The 13,157-nt window shown below is 45.6% G+C and overlaps 1 protein-coding gene across 2 annotated transcripts in view; it reads right to left on the bottom strand.

The window, feature by feature from the left end:
* Positions 1-12,029: 12,029 nt before the first annotated feature.
* The window catches only part of LOC118378474 (cingulin-like), a 28,596-nt gene continuing 27,468 nt past the window's right edge, over positions 12,030-13,157 (bottom strand). The window contains exon 20 of one of the 2 annotated variants that reach the window (XM_052495415.1): positions 12,030-12,324. In XM_052495415.1, coding sequence (XP_052351375.1) covers positions 12,186-12,324 — 139 coding nt within the window. In that variant the 3' untranslated portion in view covers positions 12,030-12,185. The remainder of the gene's footprint in view (positions 12,325-13,157) is intronic. The other variant, XM_052495416.1, reaches the window with a different exon arrangement.

Here is a 13,157-nt window from a genome sequence, read left to right as displayed (position 1 = left end):
TAGGTGGGGGGGGGGGTAGAGGTATCTAAATAGAGAGGCAGTGAGGTGACTAGAGGTGGGTGGGGTGAGGGGTCATTCAGTATCCAACCATGTCATCATTCTATTAAATATGACAGAATTGACATAGCAAACACAGGTGAATGACAAAGATAACCATAGAGAGAGGAGGAATCAAAGCGTCTTTTGAGCTTCTAGCCATGAAATCTATGCAGCCTACTCCATTTTTTATATCTACTGTTTACAGGCTTCCTAGGCCATATACAGCGTTCCTCCCTGAATTCCTATCGGACCTTGAAGTCATAGCAGATAATATTATCATTTTTGGTGACTTTAATATTCACATGGAAAAGTCCACAGACCCACTCCAAAAGTCTTTCGGAGCCATCATCGACTCAGTGGGTTTTGTCCAACATGTCTCTGGACCTACTCACTGTCACAGTCATACTCTGGACCTAGTTTTGTCCCATGGAATAAATGTTGTGGATCTTAAAGTTTTTCCTCATAATCCTGGACTATCGGACCACCATTTTATTACGTTTGCAATTGCAACAAATAATCTGCTCAGACCCCAAACAAGGAGCATCAAAAGTTGTGCTATAAATTCACAGACAACAGAAAGATTCCTTGATGCCCTTCCAGACTCCCTCTGCCTAACCAAGGACGTCAGAGGACAAAAATCAGTTAACCACCTAACTGAGGAACTCAATGTAACCTTGCACAATACCCTAGATGCAGTTGCACACCTAAAAACATTTCTCATAAGAAACTAGCTCCCTAGTATATATAAAATACCCGAGCTCTGAAGCAAGCTTCTAGAAAATTGGAACGGAAATGGCGCCACACCAAACTGGAAGTCTTCCGACTAGCTTGGAAAGACAGTACCGTGCAGTACCGAAGAGCCCTCACTGCTGCTCGATCATCCTATTTTTCCAACTTAATTGAAGAAAATAAGAACAATCCTAAATTTATTTTTGATTCTGTCGCAAAGCTAACTAGAAAGCAGCATTCCAAATGAGGATGGCTTTCACTTCAGCAGTAATACATTCATGAACTTCTTTGAGGAAAAGATCATCATTATTAGAAAGCAAATTACGGACTCCTCTTTAAATCTGCGTATTCCTTCAAAGCTCAGTTGTCCTGAGTCTGCACAACTCTGCCAGGACCTAGGATTAAGAGAGACACTCAAGTGTTTTAGTACTATATCTCTTGACACAATGATGAAAATAATCATGGCCTCTAAACCTTCAAGCTGTAAACTGGACCCTATTCCAACTAAACTTCTGAAAGAGCTGCTTCCTGTGCTTGGCCCTCCTATGTTGAACATAATAAACGGCTCTCTATCCACCGGATGTGTACCAAACTCACTAAAAGTGGCAGTAATAAAGCCTCTCTTGAAAAAGCCAAACTTTGACCGAGAAAATATAAAAGACTATCGGCCGATATCGAATCTTCCATTCCTCTCAAAAGATTTTTTAGAAAAGGCTGTTGCGCAGCAACTCACTGCCTTCCTAAAGACAAACAATGTATACGAAATGCTTCAGTCTGGTTTTAGACCCCATCATAGCACTGAGACTGCACTTGTGAAGGTGGTAAAGGACCTTTTAATGGCATCAGACCGAGGCTCTGCATCTGTCCTCGTGCTCCTAGACCTTAGTGCTGCTTTTGATACCATCGATCACCACATTCTTTTGGAGAGATTGGAAACCCAAATTGGTCTACACCAAGCCCCGAAACTGCCCTCGCTAGAAGCCTGCGTTTCAGACATAAGGAAGTAGATGGCTGCAAACATTCTACTTTTAAACTCGGACAAAACAGAGATGCTTGTTCTAGGTCCCAAGAAACAATGAGATCTTCTGTTGAATCTGATAATTAATCTTAATGGTTGTACAGTTGTCTCAAATAAAACTGTGAAGGCCCTCGTTGTTACTCTGGACCCTGATCTCTCTTTTGACGAACATATCAAGACTGTTTCAAGGACAGCTTTTTTCCATCTACGCAACATTGCAAAATCAGAAACTTTCTGTCCAAAAATGATGCAGAAAAATTAATCCATGCTTTTGTTAGACTACTGCAATGCTCTACTTTCCAGCTACCCGGATAAAGCACTAAATAAACTTCAGTTAGTGCTAAATACGGCTGCTAGAATCCTGACTAGAACCATTTTTTTGATCATATTACTTCAGTGTTAGCCTCCCTACACTGGCTTCCTGTTAAGGCAAGGGCTGATTTCAAGGTTTTACTGCTAACCTACAAAGCATTACATGGGCTTGCTCCTACCTATCTCTCTGATTTGGTCCTGCCGTACATACCTACACGTACGCTACGGTCACAAGACGCAGGCCTCCTAATTGTCCCTAGAATTTCTAAGCAAACAGCTGGAGGCAGGGCTTTCTCCTATAGAGCTCCATTTTTATGGAATGGTCTGCCTACCCATGTGGGAGACGCAGACTCGGTCTCAACCTTTAAGTCTTTACTGAAGACTCATCTCTTCAGTGGGTCATATGATTGAGTGTAGTCTGGCCCAGGAGTGGGAAGTTGAACGGAAAGGCTCTGGAGCAACGAACCGCCCTTGCTGTCTCTGCCTGGCCAGTTCCCCTCTTTCCACTGGGATTCTCTGCCTCTAACCCTATTACAGGGGCTGAGTCACTGGCTTACTGGTGCTCTTTCATGCCGTCCCTAGGAGGGGTGCGTCACTTGAGTGGGTTGAGTCACTGATGTGATCTTCCTGTCTGGGTTGACGCCCCCTTGGGTTGTGCCGTGGCGGAGATCTTTGTGGGCTATACTCGGCCTTGTCTCAGGATGGTAAGATGGTGGTTGAAGATATCCCTCTAGTGGTGTGGGGACTGTGCTTTGGCAAAGTGGGTGGGGTTATATCCTTTTGCTATATCTGGAGTACTTCTCCTGTCTTATTGGATGTCCTGTGTGAATTTAAATATGCTCTAATTCTCTCTTTCTCTCTCTCTCTCAGAGGACCTGAGCCCTAGGACCATGCCTAAGGACTACCTGGAATGAGGACTCCTTGCTGTCCCCAGTCCACCTGGCCGTGCTGCTGCTCCAGTTTCAACTGTTCTGTCTGCGGCTATGGAATCCTGACCTGTTCACCGGATGTGCTACCTGTTCCAGACATGCTGTTTTCAACTCTCTAGAGACAGCAGGAGTGGTAGAGATACTCTTAATGATCGGCTATGAAAAGCCAACTGACATTTACTCCTGAGTTGCTGACTTGCTGCACCCTCGACAACTACTGTGATTATTATTATTTGACCATGCTGGTCATTTATGAACATTTGAACATCTTGGCCATTTTCTGTTATAATCTCCACCCGGCACAGCCAGAAGAGGACTGGCCACCCCTCATAGCCTGGTTCCTCTCTAGGTTTCTTCCTAGGTTTAGGCCTTTAATGGGAGTTTTTCCTAGCCACCGTGCTTCTACACCTGCATTGCTTGCTGTTTGGGGTTTTAGGCTGGGTTTCTGTACAGCACTTTGAGATATCAGCTGATGTACGAAGGGCTATATAAATACATTTGATTTGAATCACTGTCAAATGTTAGTTTTTTACAGGATGTTGAAGACAAGGAGATTATAAACAGCCCACTAACAGAGACAGAGTAATGACCCATTGCAACAGAAGAGCCATAACAACAATGAAGTGCTTTACGAATGTAATAAGGTGGGGTACCTAGCTAAACATAGATGGTGACGTTTTGTTTGCGAAGGCCAGACTTCCAGAGAAGGATCAACAAAAGGTGTGTGGCCAGAAAGGAATTACTGTAATTAATCAACCGCCCAATAAGTACACTTTGGTTAGACACATCACTGACTAATGCTTTCTGTTTGAGCTGGCTGCTCTTCCACAGAAAGAGTTTTGGAATGATTTCAGGATGAGGAAGAAAAACAGGACAGTTCTAAGTAAGGAAGATTAAAGTAGGTACTGTACATACAGTGGGGCAAAAAAGTATTTAGTATTTCAATTGTGCAAGTTCTCCCACTTAAAAAGATGAGAGAGGCCTGTAATTTTCATCATAGGTACTCTTCAACTATGGCAGACAAAATGAGAAAATAAAATCCAGAAAATCACATTGTAGGATTTTTAATGAATTTATTTGCAAAAATCTCCACTATGGCCAAAGAGCTGTCAAAGGACACCAGAAACAAAATTGTAGACCTGAACCAGGCTGGGAAGACTGAATCTGCAATAGGTAAGCAGCTTGGTTTGAAGAAATCAACTGTGGGGGCAATTATTAGGAAATGGAAGACATACAAGACCACTGATAACCTCCCTCGATCTGGGGCTCCACGCAAGATCTCACCCTGTGGGGTCAAAATGATCACAAGAACGGTGAGCAAAAATCCCAGAACCACACGGGGGGACCTAGTGAATGACCTGAAGAGAGCTGGGACCAAAGTAACAAAGCCTACCATCAGTAACACACTACGACGCCAGGGACTCAAATCCTGCAGTGCCAGACGTGTCCCCCTGCTTAAGCCAGTACATGTCAAGGCCCGTCTGAAGTTTGCTAGAGAGCATTTGGATGATCCAGAAGAAGATTGGGAGAATGTCATATGGTCAGATGAAACCAAAATAGAACTTTTTGGTAAAAACTCAACTCGTCGTGTTTGGAGGACAAAGAATGCTGAGTTGCATCCAAAGAACACCATACCTACTGTGAAGCATGGGGGTGAAAACATCATGCTTTGTGGCTGTTTTTCTGCAAAGGGACCAGGACGACTGATCCATGTAAAGGAAAGAATGAATGGGGCCATGTATCGTGAGATTTTGAGTGAAAACCTCCTTCAATCAGCAAGGGCATTGAAGATGAAACGTGGCTGGGTCTTTCATCATGACAATGATCCCAAACACACCGCCCGGGCAACGAAAGAGTGGCTTCGTAAGAAGCATTTCAAGGTCCTGGAGTGGCCTAGCCAGTCTCCAGATCTCAACCCCATAGAAAATCTTTGGAGGGAGTTGAAAGTCTGTGTTGCCCAGCAACAGCTCCAAAACATCACTGCTCTAGAGGAGATCTGCATGGAGGAATGGGCCAAAATACCAGCAACAGTGTGTGAAAACCTTGTGAATACTTACAAAAAATGTGTGACCTCTGTCATTGCCAACAAAGGGTATATAACAAAGTATTGAGATAAACTTTTGTTATTGACCAAATACTTATTTTCCACCATAATTTGCAAATAAATCAATTAAAAATCCTACAATGTGATTTTCTGGAGAAAAAAAATCTCATGTTGTCTGTCATAGTTGAAGTGTACCTATGATGAAAATTACAGGCCTCTCTCATCTTTTTAAGTGGGAGAACTTGCACAATTCGTGGCTGACTAAATACTTTTTTGCCCCACTGTATATGGTTTATGAAGTAAATTCAGCAAAAAAAGAAATGTCCCCTCACTGTCAATTGCATTTATTTTTAGCAAAGTTAACATGTGTAAATATTTGTACAAACATAACAAGATTCAACAACTGATACATAAACTGAACAAGTTCCAGACATGTGACTAACAGAAATGGAATAATGTTTCCCTGAACAAAAGGGAGGGTCAAAATAAAAAGTAACAGTCAGTATCTGGTGTGGCCACCAGCTGCATTAAGCCAGATTTTCCAGTTCTTGCTGTGAGATGTTACCCACTCTTCCTTCAAGGTACCTGCAAGTTCCCAGACATTTCTGGGGGGGAATGGCCCTAGCCCTCACCTTCCGATCCAACAGGTCCCAGACGTGCTCAATGGGATTGAGATCCGGGCTCTTCGCTGGCCATAGCACGACACTGACATTCCAGTCTTGCAGGAAATCACGCACAGAATGAGCAGTATGGCTGGTGGCATTGTCATGCTGGAGTGTCTTGTCAGGATGAGCCTGCAGGAAGGGTACCACATGAGGGAGGAGGATGTCTTCCCTTTAACACACAGCATTGAGATTGCCTGCAATGACAACAAGCTCAGTCAGATGATGCGGTGACACACTGCCCCCAGACCATTACGGACCCTCCACCTCCAAATTGATCCCGCTCAGGAGTACAGTTCTCAGTGTAACGCTCATTCCTTTGACGATAAACGCGAATCCGACCATCACTCCTGATAAGGCAAAACTGCGACTCGTCAGTGAAGAGCACTTTTTGCCAGTTCTGTCTGGTCCAGCGACGGTGGGTTTGTGCCCATATGCAATGTTGTTGCCGGGGATATCTGGGGAAGACCTGTCTTACAACAGGCCTACAGCCCTCAGTCCAGCCTCTCTCAGCCTATTGCGGACAGTCTGAACACTGGAGGGATTGTGCATTCCTGGTGTAACTCGGGCAGCTGTTGTTGCCATCCTGTACCTGTCCCGCAAGTGTGATGTTCGGATGTACCGATCCTGTACAGGTGTTGTTACACGTGGTCTGCCACTGCGAGGACAATCAGCTGTCCGTCCTGTCTCCCTTTCTTAAACGTCTCACAGTACAGACATTGCAATTTATTGCCCTGGTCACATCTGCAGTCATCATGCCACCTTGCAGCATGCCTAAGGCACATTCACCCAGATATGCAGGGACCCTGGGCATCTTTCTTTTGTTGTTTTTCAGAGTCAGTAGAAAGGACTCTTTAGTGTCCTACGTTTTCATAACTGTGACCTTAATTGCCTACCGTCTGTAAGCTGTTAAGTGTCTTAAAACCTCTCTGGGATATGTGGGACGCTAGCGTCCTAGCTATTATCTGAGGATAGCACCTCCATAAACAAAAGAGAGAAAACATTTCAACCCTGCAGGCGCAACACAAAAGAGAAATATAAATATAAATCATGCCTTACCTTTGACAAGCTTCTTCTGTTGGCACTCCTATATGTCCCATAAACATTACAAATGGTCCTTTTGTTCGATTCATTCCGTCCATATATATCCAAAATTTCCATTTATTTGGTGTGTTTGATCCCTAAAAACACCGGTTCCAACTTGCACAACGTGACTACAAAATATCTCAAAAGTTACCTGTAAACTTTGCCAAAACATTTCAAGCTACTTTTGTAATACAACTTTAGGTATTTTTTAAAGTAAATAATCGATCAAATTGAAGACGGGATGATCTGTGTTCAATACAGGAGGAAAACAAACTGTAGCCAGCTTTCTGGTCATGCGCCTCTATCAAAAGGTACACATGAAGTGACCCTCGTTCAAGATGGCCATACTTCTTCATTACACAAAGGAATAACCTCAACCAATTTCTAAAGACTTGACATCCAGTGGAAGCGGTAGGAACTGCAAGGTGCCTTAGAAATCTGGATTCCCAATGAAACCCTAATTGAAAAGAGGGTGACCTCAAAAAATAAATCTGAATGGTTTATCCTCGGGGTTTCGCCTGCAACACAAGTTCTGTTATACTCACAGACATGATTCAAACAGTTTTAGAAATGTCAAGTGTTTTCTATCCAAATCTACTAATAATATGCATATCTTATCTTCTGGGGATGAGTAGCAGGCAGTTGAATTTGGGCATGCTTTTCATCCAAAATTCCAAATGCTGCCCCCTATCCTAGAGAAGTTTTAATGACCGTTCCACAGGTGCATGTTCATTAATTGTTTATGGTTCATTGAACAAGCATGGGAAACAGTGTTTAAACCCTTTACAATGAAGATCTGTGAAGTTATTTGGATTTTTACGAATGATCTTTGAAAGACAAGGTCCTGAAAAGGGGCCGTTTCTTTTTTTGCTGAGTTTATTACTACGCCCATTTGCATTCCAGCTGAAGAGGACTCTCCTACCAAAGAAAATAACAGAGAAACAGAGTCCATTCCATTGAAGGCTGACATTGGTGGGTTATTGGGTGTCGTTTCAACTTGTGCCAGAAAGACAATGAAACACATATTGGACTTTGCCATGCAATATTTAATTCAATAGAAAACAGATTGGTATTGTGAAGTACAAATTCACAGCGTAAAATGACTAATCAGTAATCATGTACCACCTTCTGTACTCAGTTACAACAAAGCCATACAGTATGGTAGTCTAGTGCTTCATATATACTAAACAGTTAGTACTGTATGTGTAGGGTATATGAAACACTAGGGCACCATATTCTATACAAAATATTTCAAGCCAACTGTACAGTTGGAAGACATAAGAACATTGCAGCAATTTCACTTACAGTGATAACTACTGTATCACTGAATGAAAATACAAGCCCTCAGATCTCCCTCAAAACCAATTAAATAGAAACAAATCATTTAGAAAAATCTATCCAGAGTACACCGGAACAAGTATAACTGAAAATCATGCATTACAAAATAATTTAAACAACTTTTAAGGCATAGTGATTAAGACCTTCACAAGCTTCTCTGAGTATTCATTGGAAGGACTGCATAGATGTTGTGCACAGATGCTACAAATACAATGTGTAAAGTGTGTGTGTGAAGAAATGGCGAGAGAGGATTGGTATCAGAGCAAACTCCATACATGCATCTGTAGTGGCAGGCAGTCAAGTAGTAGAACATACAGCAGAATAGGAATCAAACTGTCAGATAACATTTCTAAAGCAATGTTAACTATGCAGCAGAATATTGTTGATTTCATGAATTAGAAAAACTATCTACATTTGTTCATCATTCTCATATCTGGCAGCATTTGGTCCAACCGTGTTTTAAAAAGTACACTTGCATATCAGATCTCCATTAAGGACTGGATGGAATAGTGTTTGCTGTGCATCAGGTCCGTGTGACAGGGCACCAGTAGGATCAGATGAAACACTGTTCACCCTGTGAAAACAGATATTAACCAGCTACAGTGTTAAATAGTCACAGTACATGTTGGTGTGGTTGCTCCTATCACTATTCAGTCAGTGTAATCATGTGACCAAACTCCTTTTCACTAAGAGTAATAGAGTATTGAAAAGAACCATAATAATGACCGTATTAAACAGTACCACAGAGTACTGAAGAGTACCACAGCGAAATTCTGTGTATTAAAGAGCACCATACTAATTACAGTATCATAGCATACCATAGAGTACCAGAGTAATGATGAAATTGAAGATTGCAACAGTGCATTGCTGTCCTGTAAGTCAGTCCGTCCTGTAAGTGATTGTAAGTGCGTTAGACAGCAAGTCATCCTGCCTGTTCTTCTCAGGGGTAGAATGTGTTAGTGTTCTGTTACTGTATTCATGTTTATTGTCTTGTATTCTTCCTGGACATCGGAGCTTATTCACCCCCACAATCCTCCTCTTCAGTACGACTAGGAGTCTACTGTCCAGCGCAGTGAGTCATCCTCCTCATCCTCTCCTTCTCCCTGAACCTGTGATCCCTCTCTTTTTCTCTCTCCCTCCCTGAACCTGTGATCCCTCTCTTTTTCTCTCTCCCTCCCTGAACCTGTGATCCCTCTCTTTTTCTCTCTCCCTCCCTGAACCTGTGATCCCTCTTTTTCTCTCTCCCTCCCTGAACCTGTGATCCCTCTCTTTTTCTCTCTCCCTCCCTGAACCTGTGATCCCTCTCTTTTCTCTCTCCCTCCCTGAACCTGTGATCCCTCTCTTTTTCTCTCTCCCTCCCTGAACCTGTGATCCCTCTCTTTTTCTCTCTCCCTCCCTGAACCTGTGATCTCTCTCCCCCTCCCTCCCTGAACCTGTGATCCCTCTCTTTTTCTCTCTCCCTCCCTGAACCTGTGATCCCTCTCTTTTTCTCTCTCCCTCCCTGAACCTGTGATCCCTCTCTTTTTCTCTCTCCCTCCCTGAACCTGTGATCCCTCTCTTTTCTCTCTCCCTCCCTGAACCTGTGATCCCTCTCTTTTTCTCTCCCTCCCTGAACCTGTGATCCCTCTCTTTTTCTCTCCCCTCCCTGAACCTGTGATCCCTCTCTTTTTCTCTCTCCCTCCCTGAACCTGTGATCCCTCTCTTTTTCTCTCCCCCTCCCTGAACCTGTGATCCCTCTCTTTTTCTCTCTCCCTCCCTGAACCTGTGATCCCTCTCTTTTTCTCTCCCCCTCCCTGAACCTGTGATCCCTCTCTTTTTCTCTCTCCCTCCCTGAACCTGTGATCACTCTCTTTTTCTCTCTCCCTCCCTGAACCTGTGATCCCTCTCTTTTTCTCTCTCCCTCCCTGAACCTGTGATCCCTCTTTTTCTCTCTCCCTCCCTGAACCTGTGATCCCTCTCTTTTTCTCTCTCCCTCCCTGAACCTGTGATCCCTCTCTTTTTCTCTCCCCCTCCCTGAACCTGTGATCCCTCTCTTTTTCTCTCCCCCTCCCTGAACCTGTGATCCCTCTCTTTTTCTCTCTCCCTCCCTGAACCTGTGATCCCTCTCTTTTCTCTCTCCCTCCCTGAACCTGTGATCCCTCTCTTTTTCTCTCCCCCTCCCTGAACCTGTGATCCCTCTCTTTTTCTCTCTCCCTCCCTGAACCTGTGATCCCTCTCTTTTTCTCTCTCCCTCCCTGAACCTGTGATCCCTCTCTTTTTCTCTCCCCCTCCCTGAACCTGTGATCCCTCTCTTTTTCTCTCCCCCTCCCTGAACCTGTGATCACTCTTTTTCTCTCTCCCTCCCTGAACCTGTGATCCCTCTCTTTTTCTCTCTCCCTCCCTGAACCTGTGATCCCTCTCTTTTTCTCTCTCCCTCCCTGAACCTGTGATCTCTCTCTCCCCCCTCCCTCCCTGAACCTGTGATCCCTCTCTTTTTCTCTCCCCCTCCCTGAACCTGTGATCCCTCTCTCCCCCCTCCCTCCCTGAACCTGTGATCCCTCTCTTTTTCTCTCTCCCTCCCTGAACCTGTGATCTCTCTCTCCCCCCTCCCTCCCTGAACCTGTGATCCCTCCTTTATACAGTGTTTTATAGCAGGTCTATAGACCTGTCCCAGTGTATTGTACCTGTGTGTACAGTAGATGTCTATCTGAGGTGCTTAGAATAACCCCCTCCCTCCAACCCTGTAGTGCTTAAAATACACCCTTTAATTCACCTTCCTCCGTCCCTCTATCCTCCTCCTTCTCCCTTTCTCTATAGTGCTCAGAATAGCCCTTGTTCTCCTCCTCCTACCACTACACTGAAGGTTGCCACTACCCCTCCCTCCCTCCCTCCCTCCCTCTAGCAGGAGCTGGTGTGAAGGTTGTCACTACCCCTCCCTCCCTCCCTCCCTCTAGCAGGAGCTGGTGTGAAGGTTGTCACTACCCCTCCCTCCCTCCCTCCCTCCCTCTAGCAGGAGCTGGTGTGAAGGCTGTCACTACCCCTCCCTCCCCCCTCTAGCAGGAGCTGGTGTGAAGGTTGCCACTACCCTCCCTCCCTCCCTCTAGCAGGAGCTGGTGTGAAGGTTGCCACTACCCTCCCTCCCTCCCTCTAGCAGGAACTAGTGTGAAGGTTGCCACTACCCTCCCTCCCTCCCTCTAGCAGGAACTTGTGTGAAGGTTGCCACTACCCCTCCCTCCCTCCTCTAGCAGGAACTGGTGTGAAGGTTGCCACTACCCCTCCCTCCCTCCCTCTAGCAGGAGCTGGTGTTAAGGTTGTCACTACCCCTCCCTCACCCTCTAGCAGGAGCTGGTGTGAAGGTTGTCACTACCCCTCCCTCCCTCCCTCCCTCTAGCAGGAGCTGGTGTGAAGGTTGTCACTACCCCTCCCTCCCTCCCTCCCTCCCTCTAGCAGGAGCTGGTGTGAAGGCTGTCACTACCCCTCCCTCCCCCTCTAGCAGGTGCTGGTGTGAAGGTTGCCACTACCCTCCCTCCCTCCCTCTAGCAGGAGCTGGTGTGAAGGTTGCCACTACCCTCCCTCCCTCCCTCTAGCAGGAACTAGTGTGAAGGTTGCCACTACCCTCCCTCCCTCCCTCTAGCAGGAACTTGTGTGAAGGTTGCCACTACCCCTCCCTCCCTCCTCTAGCAGGAACTGGTGTGAAGGTTGCCACTACCCCTCCCTCCCTCCCTCCCTCTAGCAGGAGCTGGTGTGAAGGTTGTCACTACCCCTCCCTCACCCTCTAGCAGGAGCTGGTGTGAAGGTTGTCACTACCCCTCCCTCCCTCCCTCTAGCAGGAGCTGGTGTGAAGGTTGTCACTACCCCTCCCTCCCCCCTCTAGCAGGAGCTGGTGTGAAGGTTGTCACTACCCCTCCCTCTAGCAGGAGCTGGTGTGAAGGTTGCCACTACCCCTCCCTCCCCCCTCTAGCAGGAGCTGGTGTGAAGGTTGTCACTACCCCTCCTTCCCTCCCTCCCTCTAGCAGGAGCTGGTGTGAAGGTTGCCACTACCCCGCCCTCTAGCAGGAGCTGGTGTGAAGGTTGCTCCCAGTGAGGATGGACGTGATGCTGGAGGGGTTGTACAGGCCTTCATCATCTTCGTCAGAGCTCAGAGCCGACGAGTCCAGGGCCTGACGCTGCGCCTGCTGCACCTTCCTCCTGAAACACACCACCATCAGCTTCAGAAATGTTATCTTCATCATCTATTGTTCACTACAACAGAGGCTGTAGGTGGATCTCAGCAAATATGTGTGGGAGTAGACAGTTGACTTCTACAGTAGACAGTGTGGTTCCCTGTAGTATGTCAGGGAGAGAGCCCTCTGCTGGTCAGATATGGGAACTGACTGGTGTGACATACAGTACATACACTTTTGAAGTGTACCTTTTATCATAGGTAAACTTCAACTGTGAGAGACCGAATCGAAAACAAAAATCCAGAAAATCACATTGTATGATTTTTAAGTAATTAATTAGCATTTTATTGCATGACATAAGTATTTGATCACCTACCAACCAGTAAGAATTCCAGCTCTCACAGACCTGTTAGTTTTTCTTTAAGAATCCCTCCTGTTCTCCACTCATTACCTACATTAACTGCACCTGTTTGAACTCGTTACCTGTATAAAAGACACCGGTCCACACACTCAAACAGACTACAACCTCTCCACAATGGCAAAGACCAGAGAGCTGTGTAAGGACATCAGGGATAAAATTGTAGACTTGCACAAGGCTGGGATGGCCTACAGGACAATAGGCAAGCAGCTTGGTGAGAAGGCAACAACTGTTGGTGCAATTATTAGAAAATGGAAGAAGTTCAATGCTCAATCACCCTCGGTCTGGGGCTCCATGCAAGATCTCACCTCGTGGGGCATCAATGATCATGAGGAAGGTGAGGGATCAGCCCAGAACTACACGGCAGGACCTGGTCAATGACCTGAAGAGAGCTGGGACCACAGTCTCAAAGAAAACCATTAGTAACACACTACGCCGTC

The sequence above is a fragment of the Oncorhynchus keta genome, chromosome 34 (genome assembly GCF_023373465.1).
Source record: "Oncorhynchus keta strain PuntledgeMale-10-30-2019 chromosome 34, Oket_V2, whole genome shotgun sequence".
Classification (NCBI taxonomy): Eukaryota; Metazoa; Chordata; class Actinopteri; order Salmoniformes; family Salmonidae; genus Oncorhynchus; species Oncorhynchus keta.
The sequence above is the reverse complement of the archived record's forward strand: the minus strand, read 5'-3'. Positions and strand labels throughout refer to the sequence as shown.